Consider the following 24,927-nt stretch of genomic DNA (forward strand, 5'->3'; position numbering starts at 1 on the left):
GGCACACAGCTGTCTATATAAGGTCCCACAGTTGACAGTGCATGTCAGAGCAAAAACCAAGCCATGAGGGTGAAGGAATTGTCCGTAGAGCTCTGAGACAGGATTGTGTTGAGGCACAGATCTTGGGAAGGGTCCCAAAACATTTCTGCAACATTGAAGGTCCCCAAGATCACAATGGCCTCCATCATTCTTAAATGGAAGAAGTTTGTAACCACCAAGACTCTTCCTAGAGCTGGCCACCTGGCCAAACTGAGCATCGGGGGAGAAGGGCCTTGGTCAGGGAAGTGACTAAGAACCTGATGGTAACTCTGACAGAGCTCCAGAGTTCCTCTGTGGAGATGGGAGAACCTTCCAGAAGGACAACCACCTCTGCAGCACTCCACCAATTAGGCCTTTATGGTAGAGTGGCCAGACGGAAGCCACTCCTCAGTAAAAGACACATGACAGCCTGCTTGGAGTTTGCCAAAAGGATCCTAAAGTACTCTCAGACCATGAGAAAGAAGATTCTCTGGTCTGATGAAACCAAGATTGAACTCTTTGGCCTGAATGCCAAGCGTCACGTCTGTAGAAAACATGGCACCATCCCTATGGTGAAGCATGGTGGTGGCAGCATCAGGCTGTGGGGATGTTTTTCAAAGGCACGGACTGGGAGAATAGCCAGGATCGAGGGAAAAATGAACAGAGCAAAGTACAGAGAGATCCTTGATGAAAACCTGCTTCAGAGCGCTCAGGATCTCAGACTGGGGTGAAGGTTCAACTTCCAACAAGACAACAACCCTAAGCACACAGCCAAGACGCAGGAGTGGCTTCGGGACAAGTCTCTGAATGTCCTTGAGTGGTCCAGCCAGATCCTGGAGTTGAACCCGATCGACCATCTCTGGAGAGACCTGAAAATAGCTGTGCAGCACTGATAGCAACAACAACCACCGCAGAAAAGTTGGCTGTGTTTACAGACAGACAGACGTACAGACAGACAGACAGAGGTTGTTTACTATGACTGGATGAAGGGATACAGTGTTGAAGGCTTCCTTTAGGTCTCCTGGTTTCTTGGGATTTAAACAGTGAATACAGTGAGATAGTCCTAACCATTCAATCAATGTACAGAACAAACAGTCATCATTAACACTATACAGAGTGGAGCCTATGGATATAATATATTATCTTATAATAGAATAGAATAGAATTTTATGAATAGAAAATAATAACTGTTTTGACATGAAAGCACAGCCAGATGATTTGACTTGACAGTGTGTCTCTATACCTCAGTCTCTGAAGACACCCAGCAATGGTTAGGATTATTAGAGAAGCTTTTCCTGCTGAAAGGCAGTTTCATTTCATCTGGTTGCAGAAACAATTCATTGGATATGTTCATAACCCCGTCCACCTATAAGATGTGGGGGGTTTCTGTCTGACTAAGAAGAGATACAAAGAACTCTGATTGTAAAACGTCTTCTCTTTTTAGTCCTAGATATGGCTAGGGTTAGGGTTACTGCTGAATGTAGTAACTCTAACCTTGACCCTAGGCCTAACAGTAATACCCACACTGTAATGTAAAGTATTACCTCATTCTCAATGATCAGTCAATACATACAGTATTCATTTAAACTACAGTATATTGTATCAATATCAAGCCCCCCCATTACAACCACTTATGAATTATTATAGACACTTATAATACACTTATGTGTTATAACACTGATTATAAGGAATTATGAAGCTTGTTATAATAATTATAATATGCACTTCATAGGAACTGTTACCCTTTATATATTCTAACAACTCATTTGGTTAGATTTATTCCAAATGAAGGGCCCTAACCTAGGAACTAAAATCTTTGTCTCCCTCTCCATGTTGAACGCAGTTCTCTCTCTATCCCTCCCTCCCCCCCTCCCTGCATCCCTCCTTCACTCCATCTAACCCCACCTCTCTGGCAGAACCAGGAAGTCCCTCCCCCTCGCACAAACAATTTTCTGAGGAAACGAAACTGATCTGAGTCTCTGTGTCGTCTGTCTGTGTGAGAGTGAACAACCGTCCAAATGGCTCAGCAGGGAGTTCTGCTGGACCAGGACCAGTTCTGTTGTTCTGTCTGTCTGGACGTACTGAAGGAACCAGTCACCATCCCCTGTGGACACAGTTACTGTAGGAACTGTATTGAGGGCTGCTGGGATCAGGATGTTCTGAAAGGGGTCTATAGCTGTCCTCAGTGCAGAGAGACCTTCACTCCAAGGCCTAATCTGAGGAAAAATAACATGTTGGCTGAGATGGTGGAGACTCTGAAGAAGACAGGACTCCAGGCTGTTCCCCCTCCTGCTCTGTGCTATGCTGGACCTGGAGATGTGGCGTGTGATGTCTGCACTGGGACCAGAAAGCAGAAAGCCCTCATGTCCTGTCTGGTGTGTCTGGCCTCTTACTGTGAGACTCACCTCCAATCTCACTATGAATCTCCTGCTTTGAAGAAGCACAAGCTGGTCAAAGCCACCGCACAACTACAGGAGAAGATCTGCTCTCATCATGACAAACTGCTGGAGGTTTACTGTCTTACCGATCAGCAGTGTATCTGTTATCTGTGTAAAATGGATGAACATAAAGGCCATAATACAGTGTCAGCTGCAGCAGAGAGGACTGAGAAACAGGTAAGACCAGAACTACTTGTTGGTGACTGTCTGATAAACAAAGAATTAAAGATACAGTAGGATCTGAGGCTGTTTGAATATGAGATAATTCAAATGAAATATATCCACGGCAGAAGAAATATGAACACAAACTTTGGTGTATATTGAGTTTGCTCCAAATGTATCACCATTTTCTAAAGTCAAACACTATTATCATTCCGAATGCCCTTTTAGGAGTTCAAAGTTCAGTCTCAACCCCTTGATACATGTACACCTACCATAAACACTATAATCATTCACATAGCAACATAGAAAATATCATATGGTAAAGGGACTTCCTCAAGATTTTAGACCTTCCTCTCTATGGGCCCTATGTCCCATTACTATACTATTGATCTACTGGACAAATAAAGCTTGATAGCTCATTGAAGAGTGATTCTCCACAGAGGCAGCTGGGGATGAGTCAGCAGAAGGTCCAGCAGAGATTCCAGGAGAGAGAGAAGAAGCTGAAGAAGCTCCAAAGAGCTGTGAAGTCTCTCAAGGTGAGTATTGTTGACCAGAGGATTTTACCTGTCTCCTCCAGTCAGAGAGAGAGATAGGACCCCTCTCCAATCCCACTGACCCCACTATGTCTGGACGCCTTTCAGAGAATAGACTGCTTAATGTAACTGATGGGATATGAACCTGGGTCTTGATCATTACACCAAGAGGACATTCCCCATTGGGCCGTGGGCCGACACTGATTTTGAAGTTGCAGGCAGGGCTACCTCATCACATAACATTAAGTAACCATGACTGACTCATGTCCCCTATACATACAGCGGCTTGCAAAAGTATTCTCCCCCTTGGCATTTTTCCTATTTTCTTGCCTTACAACCTGGAATTAAAATGGATTTTTTGGGGGGTTTGTATCATTTGATTTACACAACATGCCTACCACTTTGAAGATGCAAAACATTTTTTATTGTGAAACAAACAAGAAATAAGACAAAATAACACAACACTTGAGCATGCATAACTATTCACCCCCCCCCCCCCCCCCCCCCCCCCAAAGTCAATACTTACAGGTTTCCCTCCAGAATGTCCCTGTATTTAGCGCCATCCATCATTCCTTCAATTCTGATCAGTTTCCCAGTCCCTGCCGATGAAAAACATCCCCACAGAATGATGCTGCCACCACCATGCTTCACTGTGGGGATGGTGTTCTCGGGGTGATGAGAGGTGTTTGGTTTGCGCCAGACAGAGCGTTTTCCTTGATGGCCAAAAAGCTCAATTTTAGTCTCATCTGACCAGAGTACCTTCTTCCAAATGTTTGGGGAGTCTCCAACATGCCTTTTGGCAAACACCAAACGTGTTTGCTTATATTTCTTTAAGCAAAGGCTTTTTTTCTGGCCACTCTTCCATGAAGCCCAGCTCTGTGGAGTGTATGGCTTAAAGTGGTCCTATGGACAGATACTCCAATCTCCGCTGTGGAGCTTTGCAGCTCCTTCAGGGTTAACTTTGGTCCCTTTGTTGCCTCTCTGATTAATGCCCTCCTTGCCTGGTCCATGAGTTTTGGTGGGCGGCCTCTCTTGGCAGGTTTGTTGTGGTGCCATATTCTTTCAATTTTTTATTAATGGATTTAATGGTGCTCCGTGGGATGTTGAAAGTTTCTGATATTTTTTTATAACCCAACCCTGATCTGTACTTCTCCACAACATTGTCCCTGACCTGTTTGGAGAGCTCCTTGGTCTTCATGGTGCCGCTTGCTTGATGGTGCCCCTTGCTTAGTGGTGTTGCAGACTCTTGGGCCTTTCAGAACAGGTGTACAGTGGGGGAAAAAAGTATTTAGTCAGCCACCAATTGTGCAAGTTCTCCCACTTAAAAAGATGAGAGAGGCCTGTAATTTTCATCATAGGTACACGTCAACTATGACAGATAAAATGAGAGAAAAAAATCCAGAAAATCACATTGTAGGATATTTAATGAATTTTTTTGCAAATTATGGTGGAAAATAAGTATTTGGTCAATAACAAAAGTTTCTCAATACTTTGTTATATACCCTTTGTTGGCAATGACACAGGTCAAACATTTTCTGTAAGTCTTCACAAGGTTTTCACACACTGTTGCTGGTATTTTGGCCCATTCCTCCATGCAGATCTCCTCTAGAGCAGTGATGTTTTGGGGCTGTCGCTGGGCAACACGGACCTTCAACTCCCTCCAAAGATCTTCTATGGGGTTGAGATCTGGAGACTGGCTAGGACACTCCAGGACCTTGAAATGCTTCTTACGAAGCCACTCCTTCATTGCCCGGGCGGTGTGTTTGGGATCATTGTCATGCTGAAAGACCCAGCCACGTCTCATCTTCAATGCCCTTGCTGATGGAAGGAGGTTTTCACTCAAAATCTCACGATACATGGCCCCATTCATTCTTTCCTTTACACGGATCAGTCGTCCTGGTCCCTTTGCAGAAAAACAGCCCCAAAGCATGATGTTTCCACCCCCATGCTTCACAGTAGGTATGGTGTTCTTTGGATGCAACTCAGCATTCTTTGTCCTCCAAACACGACGAGTTGAGTTTTTACCAAAAAGTTCTATTTTGGTTTCATCTGACCATATGACATTCTCCCAATCCTCTTCTGGATCATCCAAATGCACTCTAGCAAACTTCAGATGGGCCTGGACATGTACTGGCTTAAGCAGGGGGACACGTCTGGCACTGCAGGATTTGAGTCCCTAGCGGCGTAGTGTGTTACTGATGGTAGGCTTTGTTACTTTGGTCCCAGCTCTCTGCAGGTCATTCACTAGGTCCCCCTGTGTGGTTCTGGGATTTTTGCGATCACTTTGACCCCACGGGGTGAGATCTTGCGTGGAGCCCCAGATCGAGGGAGATTGTCAGTGGTCTTGTATGTCTTCCATTTCCTAATAATTGCTTCCACAGTTGATTTCTTCAAACCAAGCTGCTTACCTATTGCAGATTCAGTCTTCCCAGCCTGGTGCAGGTCTACAATTTTGTTTCTGGTGTCCTTTGACAGCTCTTTGGTCTTGGCCATAGTGGAGTTTGGAGTGTGACTGTTTGAGGTTGTGGACAGGTGTCTTTTATACTGATAACAAGTTCAAACAGGTGCCATTAATACAGGTAACGAGTGGAGGACAGAGGAGCCTCTTAAAGAAGAAGTTACAGGTCTGTTAGAGCCAGAAATCTTGCTTGTTTGTAGGTGACCAAATACTTATTTTCCACCATAATTTGCAAATAAAGTCATTAAAAATCCTACAATGTGATTTTCTAGATTTTTTTTTCTCAATTTGTCTGTCATAGTTGACATGTACCTATGATGAAAATTACAGGCCTCTCTCATCTTTTTAAGTGGGAGAACTTGCACAATTGGTGGCTGACTAAATACTTTTTTCCCCCACTGTATATATACTGAGATCATGTGACAGATCATGTGACACTTAGATTGCACACAGGTGGACTTTATTTAACTAATTATGTGACTTCTGAAGGTAATTGGTTGCACCAGATCTTATTTAGGGGCTTCATAGCAAAGGGGGTGAATACATATGCACACACCACTTTTCCGTTATTAATGTTTTTGAATTTTTTTGAAACAAGTTTTTTTTGTCATTTCACTTCACCAATTTGGACTATTTTGTGTATGTCCATTTCATGAAATCCAAATAAAAAACAATTTAAGTTACAGGTTGTAATGCAACAAAATAGGAACAACGCCAAGGGGGATGAATACTTTTGCAAGGCACTCTCTCGCTCTCTTTCTCAATTCAATTCAATTCAAAGGGCTTTATTGGCATGGGAAACATATGTTTACATTGCCAAAGCAAGTGAAATAGATAATAAACAAAAGTGAAATAAACAATCATTTCACTCACAAAAGTTTTAAAGGAATAGACATTTCAAATGTTATAATTCAAGTGCAAACAGAGTGAGCCGTGAGCCAGACCGAGTTCTGGAGGTGAAATGGAAATGAATGAGGGAGAGTTAAGTGAGGTAGAAGGTGTGGTGAAGAGCTCAGAACCAGAGCCTGGCATCAATGGACATGATAAAGAAGAATCTGGTCCAGTAGGAGTTACATTTTTGGTTTCAGGGTGGGTGGGAAAGGAGTTGGGTGCAATATAATGAGTGAAGGTTACCTGTAGTGGACTTGTGATATTTGTTTGTGTTTCTTCTGACCAGAGGGAGTGGGCGCTCCGTGTCACGCAACTTGGGTCAAGATCTGTTTCTTGCTTTTCTCTTAGGAACAGGACACCATTGAAAGGAGTGATTTCTGGGGTAGCGTTAAGTGTAGAGGTGGAGCAATTAAAGTTGAAGATTCCTGGTGTTTGTGATGCCCTCCGTTTGGTGCAACACAGACCTGGTGGTGAGTGTGGTGAAACAGAGGAGTCACTGTCAGTCCTTTTGAGTTTTGAGTCTTTACCCAACAAAGTCATGGTAGGATATATCAGTTATCCTGCTAGAGCTTTTGTGGTGAATCCACTGCACTGATTCAGGTGCAACGTTTATGGTCATGTTGCAGCAGTTAGGGTTAGTTGGAAGGGTGTTTTTTTTAATTATTATAATTTCCCCTTTTCCCATTTTGTGTCACAAAGTATAATGGATTCATATTATAGTCCAGTTGGGGGTGGTAATGCAACATATTGGATGCCAACCGCCGTTAAACTCCAAAGAAGAAGAACCGTTATATTATGTCTATGTACAGTGTTGTAACGATGTCTCTGTCTCTCTCATTCATTAACTTTCGCGGTAGTTGGTTGTGTGGGTCTCTGGTTATGAATAGGGTGCTGACAGACAATTGTTGATGGATATTTATAGAGCTCTGATCAGGACGCCAATTGATTACTGGTGTACAGTTTATGGAACAGAGGTAAAGACTTGGCTTCAGAAGCTGGACAGAATCCAGTATATAGCTTTAAGGATATGTATTGGTGCATTTAAATCAACATCTGTATGTGCCTTACTGGTGTAGGCAGGTGAGATGCCTTTGTATGTACGGCGTAAAAAATGGTCATTATCTTATTGGGTTGAAAGGCTGTGAGGTTGAGCATCCCACTGCTACTGTTCTAGACGACTGTTGGGAATATACTAGTAGACAAGGCAGTGGTTTTGGTTGGACAGTTGGAAAGCTTGCTGATGAGAGTGGTTTGAGGGAGTTGGAGGTTGGCCCTTCTGTGGTGATAGGGGATGTTCCTCCATGGTTACTCCCAGACCCTGTTGTTGATCTAACCTTGGTAGAGAAAAGGAAAGATTGGTCAGGACCCAGATAGTGGGCTCACAGGAGCAGGCGTTTACGTTCCTGAATTTGATGTGCAGATATGTAGAAGACTAACAGATGAACTGTCAGTATACTAAGTTGAACTGAAGGTATTAATGTTATTATGGAGAATTGAGAGAATGGGTTTAGTAGTGAGATTCTGCTGGGTCCCAGCACATTCGGGTGTGGAAGGGGATGAAATTGTAGACCAGTTAGCTAAAAGAGCTTTGAAACGAGATATAATTTATATTAATGTTCCACTGGGTAGAGGTGAGGCCAAATGTAAGATCAGAGCCATTTTGATAGATGTGTGGCAGAAGAGATGGTACTCTGAGCACAAGGGCCGGCATTTATATGAATAGTTTACAGTTTTACAGAAAGGTTGATGGACCAAGATTCAAAAGTCAGATTAGGAAGGAAGAGGTGGTGTTTACTCGATTGTGCTTAGGACATTGTACATTGATCTCGTCATTACATCTGGTTGGCAAGCATGGGAATGGTTTGTGTCTGGAAGGTACGGTCGATGAAACGGTGGAGCATGTGTTGTTATATTGTTGTAAGTATGTTGAAGAGAGGGAAAGATGTGTAGGGTCATTGAGGTTGGATGGGGTTGGGGGGGGTTGGAAGGGATTTTGGGGATGGGGGAGGGTCTATTAGAAGTTAGTAGGGCTCTTCTTTATTTTCTCAGAAGTACTGAGTTAGGTAGGAGGATTTAGAAATGTTGGAAACCGTGATTGACCACACACTCCAGCACAGTAGGTGGCGGCATGCACCTTTAACGTTGGTTTGTGGACCGCCATTATATCATAGAAGAAGAAGTTGGTTGTGTGAGAGATTTGTGGTTCGTGAGGAGGGCTACTATTCTTTTTTCTTTTGGTTCTTGCGTATTTTCTGAATTTATTTTCTCATGGTGGAGGGTTTGTTTATTGTTTTCCACTGTTTATCGTTTAGAGTTGAGGGGGGAGTAGGGGTAGTTTCTTAGGGCGGCGTGATGGCCTCAACCGAGTGGAGAAGAAACGCTGTCGCTTCGGGTGCGTTCCGGAGAAAGGTGTGGAGGAAGTTTTGCTCATGGTCGGCGAACAGGTTGGAGCGGAACATCTGCACTCTGCATCCAGAATGAACAAGGCTGTGGTTGTGTTAATGAAAAAGGTTTGTCTTGTTGTGAGTGGGATTTTTGTGAGGGGTGTGTTGGTGCAGATGTCGCCTCTTTCGATAAGAGTTGTGGTGGCTAATCTGCCTCCGTTTATTGCTTCCGAACAGACCGCAAGTAGTTGGTTAGTTTTGGTAAATTTGCAAGTGGTTTCCGTGTGCTCTCGGCTGGGTGCCAAGCGGAATCCGTTAAACATGTCTGTTTTCATAGACAAGTGTTTGTTTCTTAACAAACTTCAAGGTTACACAGGGGAGGGGTGGAACACAGGGTTTGCTAGCACAGATAGTTTTCGGTGTTTCTAGTGTTGGGATCTTCAGTTATAGGCTACAAGCAGCAATATGATTGATAGGTAGGACAGGTATTGAACCCAAATAATCCCTACTCAGATGCGCTAACCTCAACCCAAGTAAACATGCATTATAAAAACCTTCTATATGAAATTATCTCATATTGGGAGTAAATAGCCTCTGAATAGAAAAGAAAAAACACTGCATCTTCCAGCCCACCAATAAATTACATAATGCAACCGTCGCGGTTAGCATATTTACCTCAACATGCCCCTCGCTTGCGTGAGAAGGCAGAGTGCTCGATGCTTGTTGATGAATTTGACAATTAATGTACTAGGAAAATACGTTTTTGTCGACCAGAGGTGACTGAATTAATGTTCAGGCGCATTGATAATCATTATAGTAATTTAGTATAATTTCAAAACATGACCATAAAAACAGGTAATAATAAACATGAATCATCATTATATTACTTCACAGTAATGTGTTTTCAGTCCTTCCTCTTGCGTTAGCAGTGTGGAAAGGGACAGTAAAAAGCTCAGGCAGGAGTTTTCCTGTGAGGGGGAGTGGTGGTGTATCCAGGGAGAGAACTAAACTAATCTTCTGAAATGTCATTCATGGTCTTATGCTGCCATCTATTGGAATTATTAAGCAACTGCAGTAGTACTGAATAAAGTGTTTTTCCTTACTAATCCGTACTAAAATAGTGATTACTCAGAATTGCAAAAAAATGGCAGGGGTACCAGGACGGAGGAGAGTACATTTTTTACATTTTAGTCATTTAGCAGATGCTCTTATCCAGAGGGACTTACAGTTAGTGAGTGCATACATTTTCATACTGTCCCCCCATGGGAAACGAACCCACAACCCTGGTGTTGCAAGCGCCATGCTCTACCAACTGAGCTACACGGTAGTAGTGCATGGCCAAGTGGTGGTGCGCAGGCCGTGGAGAAAGCGGTGGTGGGGAGGTTGCAGCTGGGCTACATGAGCTGAGGCAGGTTTCTGTAGTAACAGAGACTCCGGTGGGCGAAGGCTTGGTGGGCTCATCCCAGGAAATATTGCCTGTCATTGGAGAAGAGGCTCTGATCAGGGGGGAAGTGCAGGGGGGCAGAGACTGGGGAGGAGGAGGACGGTACCGTGCCAATGGAGGAGGAGGAAGAGGGGGGAGGTGAGTCTGCGGGAGCGGAGGACAAGTCGTCTCGTTTTCAGACGGCTCATTGGATCCAGAGCTGACAGCCAGTCAGGCTGAGGGCCCAGTATATATGGTGAGAGAACTTTCTAGGTTCCTGATGGAGACTAAAGGGTAAAACGAAGGTTCTGCTGGAGTCTTATTTGATTGATCCTGGAAGGTTTGTAAGTTCAGTACAACACGTGATGAAGAATGAGGGGTTTAGTGTCCTCTCACCCAGGAAGCGGTATAGGCTGAGAAAATGGGTCATGGGTTCTTAATGGCATGTCTTCAGAATCTGCTTAAATTGATGTTTTCTTCTGGCATGGCGGCTTTATGGGCTTCTCTACTGGTTTCTGATTGTGGTGATTTCCCTCCCACCTCTTATGGAGATTTCACGGTTAGACTTCCTTAACATGAACGGCGGCAAAGACTGGGGGAATATGTAAACCAAAAACATTTAAATGCCATGGCAGAAATCTTAGTGCAGGGGTAGCAAAAGAGGTGTGTAAGTGTAGGTTGTTAGTGTTTAGAGCCCAAATAATGACCTTGTCTTTGCTTTCATAAATGTGTCTGCACCTGGTCCTCTGTAGCTCAGCTGGTAGAGCACGGCGCTTGTAACGCCAGGGTAGTGGGTTCGACCCCCGGGACCACCCATACACCAAAATGTATATATATATATATATATATATATATATATGCACGCATGACTGTAAGTCGCTTTGGATAAAAGCGTCTGCAAAATGGCACATTATATTATATTATAGTACAGGGCTCAGTTCTGTTTCACCAGAGGGGTTGGAAAAACAGAGTGGGGAAACCAAGAAAATCCCTTGTTTTACGTTTGTCTGATGGGCGGGTAACTTCTGTTGTGGGGGAGATGAGGGAGCCTGATGGGTGGGTAACTTCTGTTGTGGGGGAGATGAGGGAGCCTGATGGGTGGGTAACTTCTGTTGTGGGGAGATGAGGGAGCCTGATGGGTGGGTAACTTCTGTTGTGGGGGAGATGAGGGAGCCTGATGGGTGGGTAACTTCTGTTGTGGGGGAGATGAGGGAGCCTGATGGGTGGGTAACTTCTGTTGTGGGGGAGATGAGGGAGCCTGATGGGTGGGTAACTTCTGTTGTGGGGAGATGAGGGAGCCTGATGGGTGGGTAACTTCTGTTGTGGGGAGATGAGGGAGCCTGATGGGTGGGTAACTTCTGTTGTGGGGAGATGAGGGAGCCTGATGGGTGGGTAACTTCTGTTGTGGGGGAGATGAGGGAGCCTGATGGGTGGGTAACTTCTGTTGTGGGGGAGATGAGGGAGCCTGATGGGTGGGTAACTTCTGTTGTGAGGAGATGAGGCTGTGGTCCTCTGTAGAGCATGGCGCTTGTAATGCCAGGGTAGTGGGTTCGATCCCCGGGACCACCCATATGTAAAAATGTATGCACATGACTGTAAGTCGCTTTCGATAAAAGCGTCTGCTAAATGGCATATTATTATTATTATTATTATTATTATTATTATTATCCTGGGTTTTCTCAGGTTCTGCTCACAGACCTTTCCAAACTCTCTCTGTCACAGAGAAATCAAATAGACCTTTCCCTGGCCTTTCACAAACTCTCAGCTGCTGTCTCTCAGACGGTCTGCCTGTGGATTTTTATAAAAAGTTCTGGGGAATTATTTTACAGGATGTGTGTTGCGTGAGTGCGTCGGGGTGGGGGAGCTGTCGCTAAGCTGTAGACGGGAGGCTTTGACTCTCCTGCCCAAAAAAGGGGATTTGAGCGACATAAAGAACTGGAGGCCTGTGGCATTGCTCTGTGTGGAATATAAGGTCTTTACCAAGGTCCTCGTTAACAGACTGAAGTCCCACCTGGACTCTATTGTACACAAGGACCAAACGTACTGGGTACCAGGACGCTCAAACACAGACAATCTGTTCATAATCAGGAGAAAGCCTTTGATAGGGTGGACCATGAATATCTGTTCAATGTGTTGTTTTGGTTGTGGGGAGAATTTTGTGGCCTGTGTTCAAATGTTGTATGCTGGGGCTTCATGTATGGTCAAGGTGTGGGGAGGGCTCAGTAGGCCAGTCTGGGTAGGGAGGGGCATTCACCAGGGATGCCCTCTGTCAGGGCAGCTATACACTCTTGTTATTGAGCCCTTTCTGGGCCTGCTACGCAGGAGGCTACAGGGAGTGTGGGAGCCAGGCATAGGGTTGGGGACAGGCATAGCAGTGTCAGCATACGCTGATGACGTCTGTGTTGGTTAGGGATGAGCAGAACCTACAGGCCCTGGAGAATAGTTTGAGGGTGTACGAGGGGGCGTCTTCTGCTTAGGTAAACTGGGGCAAGAGTGAGGCTCTGTTATGTGGGGCATGGAGGGACAGGGCACCTCCGCAGCTTCCAGGGGAGTTGCAGTGGGGCTGTGAGTGGCTCAAGATGCTTGGGGTGTATCTGGGCTCGGAGGGTTGGGATAGGAAGAACTGGGAAGGAGTGTCACAAGCGGTGGTGTCGAGGCTGACGAAGTGGAGGTGGCTCATCTCCCAAGTGGCATACAGAGGGAGGGTGCTGATCATCAACAACTTGGTGGCATCCTCTCTATGGCTTAAATTGGCCATTCTCAACGCCCCCGGTGGTCTGCTTGTGGACCTGCAGCGCAAGTTAGTGAATTTTTTCTGGTCAGGGTGGCAGCGTTCTGACTCAGCAGCACAGAGGCTACTGTACCGTACGGAGGTGGGCTGGAGGGAACCAGCATGTGCTCTGTTGAGGAGGGCTGGTGGTTTGGGGCAGGATCAGCAGCTCTTCATCATGCGGCCGGAGAGACTCAATACAGCAGGGGTCTCTGATTTCTATGCTGCAGTACTGAGGGCTGGAGCATTCTGAGGAGGGGCCACCACCGTTTCCACCACTGCAAGTGACAGCAGAGACTGGGGACTGGCAGGAGAGTCCGGAGGACTTACTGACTTTTAACACTCTGAGCCTGGGGGAGTTTGAGGAGGTGGGGGGTAAGGTGCTGTACACCCTCAGTGTCAAGGTTAGACACATCAGGAGCTTAGTGGGAGTGAAGGGGCATCAGTGGCAGGGGGTTGTGGGGGCTGAGAGCATGGCAGGGTATAGGTGGAGGGTGCTCTATAAGCTCCCAGTGCTGGAAAGGTCAGGGGTCGTCCAGTGGAGGGTATTACATGGAGCCCTGGACACCAATAGCTGGTTGGCTCGGGTTGACCTGGGAGTTGGGGAGGGGTGTCCGTTTTCTGCAATGACAGACTGTTCATCATGTTTTTTCTGTGTTGCCAGGGTAATGCCATTACTGTTGACGCCTTAGGGTTGAGTTTGAGTTGTACAAAATGATCAACAGTGTGGAGATGTTTCAGGAGGTATGGGGGCTCAGGGGGGCTGTCTGTACGGCTGGAGAGGAGGGGTTGGATGGACGGTTGGAATGAGGTGCTGGTTGGTGTATTGTACTGTGGTGTTGGGTACTGGATAATGTGATTGTGTGGAGGTTGGGGTGGCACGCAATGTGCTTTTAGGGGTGGGGGTGTTAGTGTAATGAGGATGGCTCATTCAAGTAAGACAAGTCAGTCTCTCTCTCTCTCTCTTAACAGCGCTCTGCACAGGCAGCAGTGGAGGACAGTGATAAGATCTTTACCGAGCTGATCCGCTTCATTGAGAGAAGGCGCTCTGAGGTGAAGGAGCTGATCAGAGCCCAAGAGAAGGCTCAAGTGAGTCAAGCTGAAGGACTCCTGGAGCAACTGGAGCAGGAGATAGCTGAGCTGAGGAAGAGAAGCACTGAGCTGGAGCAGCTCTCACACACAGAGGATCACATCCACTTCCTCCAGGTAACTCAACTGCCTTGATACATGTGATATGAAATTAAAACTCTCAATCATTTGGTTCTGCTCCCTCTCTCTCTCTCTCTCTCCCCCCAGAGTTATCAGTCTCTCTCCGGTACCAGTGTATCTTCAGACTTACCCAGCATCGTTGTCCATCCTCTTCAGTACTTTGGAGATGTGAGTAAGACTGTGTCTGAACTGAGAGAGAAACTAGAAGACGTCCTTAAAGGAGAATGGACCAAGATCTCCACTACAGGTGTGTTGAAAATAATAAGAACATCAACTTTAGGCCATTGAAAGTTCCCTACTAGTCATATACATGTGGAATATGGTATGATGATAACATTCCCTCTCTCTGTGAATGTGTTTGTGTGTCTGTAGTGAATATAGTGGATGTTGTACTGCCTCCAGAGCCCAAGACCAGAGAACAGTTCTTACAATGTGAGTCTCTTTATTCTGAAGTAACTAACAGTCTCTTTTTACTGACACTCCTAACAATCCCTCTAGAAATATATAGCAATAGTAGATCCAATCAAAGACTGGGTATCTATCTGACTCCTCATATTTCTCTGATTTGATCTCTGCTGTGCTCTAATCAAAGACAGGGTAGATACAGTATCTGACTTCACTTATTGTTCTAACTCCCCTCATTGGTCTCTGCTCTGCTCTTCTCCCAGATTCCTGTCAGCTCACACTGGACCCAAACACAGCACACACACTCCTCTCTCTGTCTGAAGGGAACAGAAAGGTGACCTATACAGGCCTAGTCCAACCATATCCTGTTCATCCAGACAGATTCACCAACTACTTGATGGTTCTGTGTAGAGAGGGTCTGTCTGGACGCTGTTACTGGGAGGTGGAGTGGAGTGGGGGGCGTGTTGATACATCAGTCTCATATAAAGACATCAGCAGAACAGGGACAGATGGTGGATTTGGATACAATAACAAGTCCTGGAGTTTAGAGTGTTATAGTGATGGTTATTGTTTCAGACACAATAATGTTAGGACTAAAGTATCAGGCCCTCAGTCCTCCAGAGTAGGAGTGTACCTGGACCACAAGGCAGGTACTCTGTCCTTCTACAGTGTCTCTGATACAATGACCCTCCTCCACAGACTCCAGACCACATTCACTCAGCCCCTCTATCCTGGGTTTCGTTTTGATCGTTTTCTCTCTTTTGCTGCTGGGTTTAGGCTCTCTGGGAATGCTGAGCTGGTTAAACTGTAGTAGGGTCCACATAGATACTAGTCATGCTGGTGTAGTCTATAGCTGAGCTGGTTAAACTGTAGTAGGGTCCACATAGATACTAGTCATGCTGGTGTAGTATATAGCTGAGCTGGTTAAACTGTAGTAGGGTCCACATAGATACTAGTCATGCTGGTGTAGTCTATAGCTGAGCTGGGTAAACTGTAGTAGGGTCCACATAGATACTAGTCATGCTGGTGTAGTCTATAGCTGAGCTGGTTAAACTGTAGTAGGGTCCACATAGATACTAGTCATGCTGGTGTAGTCTATAGCTGAGCTGGTTAAACTGTAGTAGGGTCCACATAGATACTAGTCATGCTGGTGTAGTCTATAGCTGAGCTGGTTAAACTGTAGTAGGGTCCACATAGATACTAGTCATGCTGGTGTAGTCTATAGCTGAGCTGGTTAAACTGTAGTAGGGTCCACATAGATACTATTCATGCTGGTGTAGTCTATAGCTGAGCTGGTTAAACTGTAGTAGGGTCCACATAGATACTAGTCATGCTGGTGTAGTCTATAGCTGAGCTGGTTAAACTGTAGTAGGGTCCACATAGATACTAGTCATGCTGGTGTAGTCTATAGCTGAGCTGGTTAAACTGTAGTAGGGTCCAAATAGATACTAGTCATGCTGGTGTAGTCTATAGCTGAGCTGGTTAAACTGTAGTAGGGTCCACATAGATACTAGTCATGCTGATGTAGTCTATAGCTGAGCTGGTTAAACTGTAGTAGGGTCCACATAGATACTAGTCATGCTGGTGTTGTCTATAGCTGAGCTGGTTAAACTGTAGTAGGGTCCACATAGATACTAGTCATGCTTTTGTAGTCTATAGCTGAGCTGGTTAAACTGTAGTAGGGTCCACATATATACTAGTCATGCTGGTGTAGTCTATAGCTGAGCTGGTTAAACTGTAGTAGGGTCCACATAGATACTAGTCATGCTGGTGTAGTCTATAGCTGAGCTGGTTAAACTGTAGTAGGGTCCACATAGATACTAGTCATGCTGGTGTAGTCTATAGCTGAGCTGGTTAAACTGTAGTAGGGTCCACATAGATACTAGTCATGCTGGTGGTGATGGTCCCCAGATGTGATGATTCATTCTGCTCTGTTTTTATGTACAATGATTTGATTGATTTGATCTTCAGAAGATGTTATGAATTACAATTCAATGCATTCATATTATTTGTAAGTGCAACGTTTTAATCTTATACATTTACATTAATCATGATGTATGCTGTTAATGTATGTTGGTTGTCATTCAGAACCATTGAAATGTTTTCTCAATTGGTTCTCTGTCTCAATGTAATTTTCCTCAGTATCATGGAACAGGTAGTGTTACTTACTTGCTAATTGAACTATATGGGCCGGTTTCCCGGACACAGATGAAGCCTAGTCCTAGACTAAAAAGCATGTTCAATGGATATGTCCGGGACACCGGCCCTAAATTTGGCATCTTTTATTCTCCCGTACTGCTCAGTCAAGCAACATTAAACCTGTCCAGCAGGTGGTGAAATTAACCAAACAATAAAAACATCAGCTATCTTGACTTGCCACTCAGTATATCATTAATGTTCAGAATTGTACTTTAATATCATTGGAGATTGATGGTCTTTTTAATCCACTATCTAGAGTCAGGAACAGATGAAGTTAGGTCTGCTACTGTTCAGTTATTAAATATGATTCATGGTGATGGGAAATAAAAAATCCATCTAGTAGTAGTTTTCCTTTGCTATTTATTCCAAGGTGTGTCTTTAACTTGTAAATGGATTGTGTTGAAGCTGGCATGTGGTGTGGATGATAGAATAGAGTGAATAGAGGAGAGAAGAGAGGAGGAGAGGAGAACATCATATAGAAGACAGATAAGATAGAGAGAGAATTCATACCCAGGGGAGTTACTGACTCTGGCCCAAATGACACCCTGTTCCCTACGTAGTGCACTAGGCTACTTCTGATCAGATCTAAAGTAGTGCACTACATAGGGAATAGGGTGGAGATTTGCTCACTGTCATTAGAATGAAGATTTCCATCCAGGAGTTACTGTCTCTGTCCCAAATCTCTCCCTGTTCCCTACGTAGTGCACTAGGCTTCTTCTGACCAGATCTAAAGTAGTCTTCTAGATTTGACATGTTTTCTCCCTGTCGTTAGAAAATGACAATATGGTAATTACTTTAGTGGTTTCCTCCCCCTTTGTTTTTATTGGTTGTGTGTTATGTGTGTTGTTGTGTTAGGTTTTCCCCCTGTGTTCCTAATGGAAAATCCATTAACAATGAATCACAAACAAATTATATTCCAGTTGTGTTTAGACAACTTCATGGCTGACATCCCCCAGTTCTGTTAAGACCCATTGAACTGGGTCACATTCTAAATGGTCACTTGTATTGATAGTCCATACTGGGCCTAACTGGGGTTAACCATACTGGAGGGTTTCTTTCTGCACACATATTCCCTCATCTCCAGAACTTTACCTGATGTCCTCTCTCTCTCTCTCTCTCTCTCTCTCTCTCTCTCTCTCTCTCTCTCTCTCTCTCTCTCTCTCTCTCTCTCTCTCTCTCTCTCTCTCTCTCTCTCTCTCTCTCTCTCTCTCTCTCTCTCTCTCTCTGCCTCTCTCTCTGTCTCTCTGTCTCTCTTCCTCTCTGTCTCTCTGTCTCTCTCTGTCTCTCTCTCTCTCTGCCCCTCTCTCTCTCTCTCTCTCTCTCTCTCTCTCTCTCTCTCTCTCTCCTCCTCCCCCCCCCCCCCCCCCCCCATCAAACCGTATAGAAAGCAGACAACCTCAATATGGTTCCATTCCTGTAGTTATCAGGACACATGAGGTGTGGAACTATTATCTCCTTTCTAAGTTTGAACTTGTCCACTTCCCTTCATGGATTTAAAAGGAAATGACTGGTATATGTAAACTCCCTCTACCCCATGCCAACACCAATCCAATGCTTTTACATTTGAGAGGAGTAGTGAAGGAATGCTACACTTCAGGAGGAAGGAGAGATTATTGGGACACACCCATGGAGTGATGATAGAGGGATGTGAAAGAGGAGAGAGGTAATGGTTGGACTTGACTTATTTATTTTCTCATTAGACTTATTCTGTTTCAATAACATAACTGCATAACACAAAATAAGTACATTTAAGGAAGTATCCATGTATTATAGATTTTATAATCACTTTTGTACTATTTTCACAAGTATGTGGTAAAATCTTACAACTCTTAATACAAAACTCAAAACAGATAATCAAAAAGGCAGTTTTTTCAAAACTTTAAGCATATTTTCAATTGACTAAGTGCAACACACAAAGGAAGGATCCTTGTATTATATCTTAATATGTGAAATGCTCACTTCCTCCCATAAGAGTCATCAGTAGTTGATGTAGGGTTTCATCTGTCAAAAGGTAAATCACACCTGGTGACTTATAAATGTTATTACTGTGGAGTCACCATGATCTGATTACTGTGGTGTGTGTGTTAGTCTTTGATTAGTTTAGTCATCAAGGCTGAGAGGATGTATCTATTTGAAAGGGTGTCCTGCTCTTTGATCAGACCAAATGGTTGTAAAGTCCTCCAGACAATAGAATGGTTGTCAGGCAGTGGAGTCTGGTGGGAGGAGCTATAGCAGGACAGGCTCATTGTGATGTCTGGAATGGAATAAATGGAACTCAGTCAAACATGTGGTTTCATATGTTTGTGTTTGATACGTTCCATTGATTCCATTCCAGCCATTACAATGAGCCCGTCCTCCTATAGCTCCTCCCACCAGCCTCCTCTGGTGTCAGACCTGCATGGTGCCTCAGGGTCTGTGTAGGAACTGTGAGGTGGGTGTGTTGGGAACATTATTCCCTATTTTTCATAGTTCCACAATGCATTAATAGCCAGAGATGTGAATTAAACATTCTGCCAATCATGGTTATTTTATTTATAACCAGAGAATTGGGCTGATTCAAACAAGACAATCATGCTTCTTTTTAAAGTTAGGACATGTCCAAGAAACTAAAATAACCAACACCCTTTCTTGTGATTGTAATATATAAAAATATAATAATATATTTCCATTCACATTGTGTGTGTGTGGTCCAATGTGTGAGGGGCTTGTTGTGATCCTGGGGGTAGTGCATTGGGCTGTACACTGACTATATGCCTTCTTAATATTGAGTTGCATCGGGTGGGGGGCTGTTAAAACTGTTTTGAATGGGGTGTGTTTTGGGGTCTGGGGGTGAAATCAAACAGTGTATTCAAACTGGTTAGGGGTAGACTTAGACCCCCTAGAACATTCACACCTGGTCCTTTGTTGCAGGATTTGTTTTAGACATGTTTGTACATTAATTTCTTACATTTCCATTCCCAGGTTGAATGTCAATAAGAAGTAATATAATTGTATGTATGACTTTACAATGTCCAGCTACATTATACTCCACATAGCTTTATAGGAAGCAGACTTTACAATGTCCAGCTACATTATACACAACATAGCTTTATAGGAAGCAGACTTTACAATGTCCATCTACATTATACACCACATAACTTTATAGGAAGCAGACTTTACAATGTCCAGCTACATTATACTCCACATAGCTTTATAGGAAGCAGACTTTACAATGTCCATCTACATTATACACCACATAACTTTATAGGAAGCAGACTTTACAATGTCCAGCTACATTATACTACACATAACTTTATAGGAAGCAGACTTTACAATGTCCAGCTACATTATACTCCACATAGCTTTATAGGAAGCAGACTTTACAATGTCCAGCTACATTATACACCACATAGCTTTATAGGAAGCAGACTTGACAATGTCCAGCTACATTATACTCCACATAGCTTTATAGGAAGCAGACTTTACAATGTCCAGCTACATTATACACCACATAGCTTTATAGGAAGCAGACTTTACAATGTCCAGCTACATTATACACCACATAGCTTTATAGGAAGCAGACTTTACAATGTCCAGCTACATTATACACCACATAGCTTTATAGGAAGCAGACTTTACAATGTCCAGCTACATTATACTACACATAGCTTTATAGGAAGCAGACTTTACAATGTCCAGCTACATTATTGTCACGCCTTGGCTCTGGGGACAATGTTATGTTGAGCCAGGGTGTGTATTTCTATGTTTGATTTTTCTATGTTGGGCTGAGTGACTCCCAATCAGAGGCAACGAGTGTCAGCTGGGTGTCTCTGATTGGGAGCCATATTTAACTGTCTGTCTTTCACGTTGTGTTTGTGGTTTCTTGTTCCTTTTGTTTTGTGTGTATAGAAGGACTTCACGTTTCGTTCGTTGTTTTGATCGTGTCATCTGGTTAATAAAAAGATGTTCGCATTCAACGCTGCGCATTGGTCCTCTCTCGTAGACGATCGTGACAATTATACTACACATAGCTTTATAGGAAGCAGACTTTACAATGTCCAGCTACATTATACTCCACATAGCTTTATAGGAAGCAGACTTTACAATGTCCAGCTACATTATACTCCACATAACTTTATAGGAAGCAGACTTTACAATGTCCAGCTACATTATACTCCACATAGCTTTATAGGAAGCAGACTTTACAATGTCCAGCTACATTATACTACACATAGCTTTATAGGAAGCAGACTTTACAATGTCCAGCTACATTATACTCCACATAGCTTTATAGGAAGCAGTTCCTAATCTACTGAAACTTCTACATTATGGGAATAATTTATGTTATGGATGCTGGGTGTTGGGTTATTGTTGCTTGGTTATTGAGATATGACCCAGCAGGTCAGATCAGAAGACTGTAGGCATAGTTTAGTAGGGGTGTGGCTTTCAGATAGTTATTTTTAGCCACCCATGAGAGTAAATATAATTCCTGTTCATCTGGTCTGTTGCGTGGTTAGCACATGTTAAGGTTGAACATTGACATTTTTGTAGCTTCAATTATGCTTATAGAGTTTCCTAAAAGTCCACATATGTCTCATTGTTGGGCTATGATACAGTGGTATACCTTATTATAATATGTAATAAATACTCTACATATTATAGAATAATTTAATAAGGAAAAATTTAGTTTACAGTATGTAAACGCCTTAAAATAACCTACAGTAAGGATGACATTAAAACAGACCCAGTTGCTAGGGCAACCAAGCATGACATTAAAACAGACCCAGTTGCTAGGTCAACCAAGCATGACATTAAAACAGACCCAGTTGCTAGGGCAACCAAGCATGACATTAAAACAGACCCAGTTGCTAGGTCAACCAAGCATGACATTAAAACAGACCCAGTTGCTAGGTCAACCAAGCATGACATTAAAACAGACCCAGTTGCTAGGTCAACCAAGCATGACATTAAAACAGACCCAGTTGCTAGGTCAACCAAGCATGACATTAAAACAGACCCAGTTGCTAGGTCAACCAAGCATGACATTAAAACAGACCCAGTTGCTAGGTCAACCGAGCATGACATTAAAACAGACCCAGTTGCTAGGTCAACCAAGCATGACATTAAAACAGACCCAGTTGCTAGGTCAACCAAGCATGACATTAAAACAGACCCAGTTGCTAGGTCAACCAAGCATGACATTAAAACAGACCCAGTTGCTAGGTCAACCAAGCATGACATTAAAACAGACCCAGTTGCTAGGTCAACCAAGCATGACATTAAAACAGACCCAGTTGCTAGGTCAACCAAGCATGACATTAAAACAGACCCAGTTGCTAGGTCAACCAAGCATGACATTAAAACAGACCCAGTTGCTAGGTCAACCAAGCATGACATTAAAACAGACCCAGTTGCTAGGTCAACCGAGCATGACATTAAAACAGACCCAGTTAATAGGTCAACCAAGCATGACATTAAAACAGACCCAGTTGCTAGGTCAACCAAGCATGACATTAAAACAGACCCAGTTGCTAGGTCAACCGAGCATGACATTAAAACAGACCCAGTTGCTAGGTCAACCTAGCATGACATAAAACAGACCCAGTTGCTAGGTCAACCAAGCATGACATTAAAACAGACCCAGTTGCTAGGTCAACCGAGCATGACATTAAAACAGACCCAGTTGCTAGGTCAACCAAGCATAACATTAAAACAGACCCAGTTGCTAGGTCAACCAAGCATTACATTAAAACAGACCCAGTTGCTAGGTCAACCAAGCATGACATTAAAACAGACCCAGTTGCTAGGTCAACCAAGCATGACATTAAAACAGACCCAGTTGCTAGGTCAACCAAGCACGACATTAAAACAGACCCAGTTGCTAGGTCAACCAAGCATGACATTAAAACAGACCCAGTTGCTAGGTCAACTAAGCATGACATTAAAACAGACCCAGTTGCTAGGTCAACCGAGCATGACATTAAAACAGACCTAGTTGCTAGGTCAACCAAGCATGACATTAAAACAGACCCAGTTGCTAGGTCAACCAGGCATGACATTAAAACAGACCCAGTTGCTAGGTCAACCAAGCATGACATTAAAACAGACCCAGTTGCTAGGTCAACCAAGCATGACATTAAAACAGACCCAGTTGCCTGGTCAACCAAGCATGACATTAAAACAGACCCAGTTGCTAGGTCAACTAAGCCTGACATTAAAACAGACCCAGTTGCTAGGTAAACCAAGCATGACATTAAAACAGACCCAGTTGCTAGGTCAACCAAGCATGACATTAAAACAGACCCAGTTGCTAGGTCAACCAAGCATGACATTAAAACAGACCCAGTTGCTAGGTCAACCAAGCATGACATTAAAACAGACCCAGTTATAGATGAGGATATTGTTTTTATGCAGATTTTTGAAAATTCGCATGAAAATCTGTTTCCATTCGACTGGTGACAGATTTTCATGTGAATATTGTAAAATCTTCATAAAAACGTGAATTTTACCAGCAGAGATGTTTCCATCAAATTGACTTGTTGAGGATAAATGGCTGTGCATGATGATGTAATGCACATACAAATATATTTTTGGGAAAATACAAAAACCGATTAAAAACTTTCTGTTAAATGGGTTTCCATCACATTTTCAACTCTACCGATGGTTTTGTCAAATGTGTTGGGGGCATTATATAGTGAACACGCCCACTCTGGATAGGCTGCCTACATGATGACATTATTATGGACAAAAAGACCCTCGATATTTATTGGAAAGGAGCATCAAGTTCATCACTGTGAACTTTCACCACCCTGTGAAGTTCAGCATAATTTATTTAATCTGTAGCTTAATAAACTGCATGGTTTCCCGAGTCGTAGTGGGAGGACCACACCACATATCATCGTGTGACTCCAAGTTTACTTCAATATGATGGTTATTATATCAATATTTGTGCATAAAGCCGTTTCCACTGCCATTTCTCGCTTAATTAATTCTACAGAGGTATTTGCACCCCACTGCATCCACATGTTTCTTTACAATTTATGATCATTTTACATGACTGAAAATGAAAGGGAACTTTTGATTTGACATATTCATCATTCACCACTGTGGCTTCTGAATAGGTCACTGTACATTTATGGAACCTTTAAAACGTTGTAATGTTTTACCACAACCTTATATTTGGTTACACGTCACTCTGGCTTCCATCCCTATATACCTCAGTGCATCCATCCAGGACTAACGTCTCCAAACAGATCTAAAAGGCCTCCCCCACCACTCAGACTTTCAAAGAAATTAAAGTTATCTCTGATACTCTGCTGTGCAGTTTGTTGTATGGACATTGCAGAGGCCCTTTTAAAATATCCACTCTGCTGTCTGGATCTACCAAAGGATCCAGTTACTATTCCCTGTGGACACAGCTGTATGCAACGTCATCTTCTTAGCTTGACTTCCATCCCCCAAAAACCTGTAGATACAGAGTACACAGTCAAGAGGAAGCCACTCCCTGTCCTCTGGTGTAGAGTTCCATGAAACAGAAAGTCATTTTTGACACCCTGTTGCTCAACCTTCAGGTGAAAGCACTAAAATGGCTGACAATCTAGAACTGTTCTGTTGCTCCGTCTGTCAGGATCCACTGAAGGATCCGGTGACTACTGCCTGTGGACACAGCTACTGTATGGGCTGTATTAAAGAAAGCTGGGATCAGGATGATCTGAAAGGGGTCTACACCTGTCCCCACACTCTAAACAATACTGGGTTTTTTGGTTGACCCAAATGTTGGGTTGCAGGCGTTGGGTAACTTAGTTGGGATGTTTTCTTTAAAAACTGCTGGGTGTTGGGTTATTGTTGCTTGGTTATTGAGATATGACCCAGCAGGTCAGATCAGAAGACTGTAGGCATAGTTTAGTAGGGGTGTGGCTTTCAGATAGTTATTTTTAGCCACCCATGAGAGTAAATATAATTCCTGTTCATCTGGTCAGTTGCGTAGTTAGCACATGTTAAGGTTGAACATTGACATTTTTGTAGCTTCAATTATGCTTATAGAGTTTCCTAAAAGTC

At 43.6% G+C, this 24,927-nt stretch overlaps 1 protein-coding gene across 1 annotated transcript; it reads left to right on the forward strand.

The window, feature by feature from the left end:
• The first annotated feature begins 2,008 nt into the window (after window positions 1-2,008).
• Window positions 2,009-17,225, forward strand: LOC311119032 (tripartite motif-containing protein 16-like). Its single transcript, XM_084193788.1, has 6 exons — window positions 2,009-2,633; window positions 3,059-3,154; window positions 14,050-14,283; window positions 14,374-14,533; window positions 14,659-14,718; window positions 14,955-17,225. Exons 1-6 carry the CDS (start codon window positions 2,037-2,039, stop codon window positions 15,500-15,502), a joined length of 1,695 nt encoding a protein of 564 aa, XP_084049914.1. The 5' UTR covers window positions 2,009-2,036; the 3' UTR covers window positions 15,503-17,225.
• The last annotated feature ends 7,702 nt before the right edge of the window (window positions 17,226-24,927 follow it).

Source organism: Coregonus lavaretus, assembly GCF_964263955.1.
Source record: "Coregonus lavaretus genome assembly, contig: HAP1_SCAFFOLD_2960, whole genome shotgun sequence".
Taxonomy (NCBI): domain Eukaryota; kingdom Metazoa; phylum Chordata; class Actinopteri; order Salmoniformes; family Salmonidae; genus Coregonus; species Coregonus lavaretus.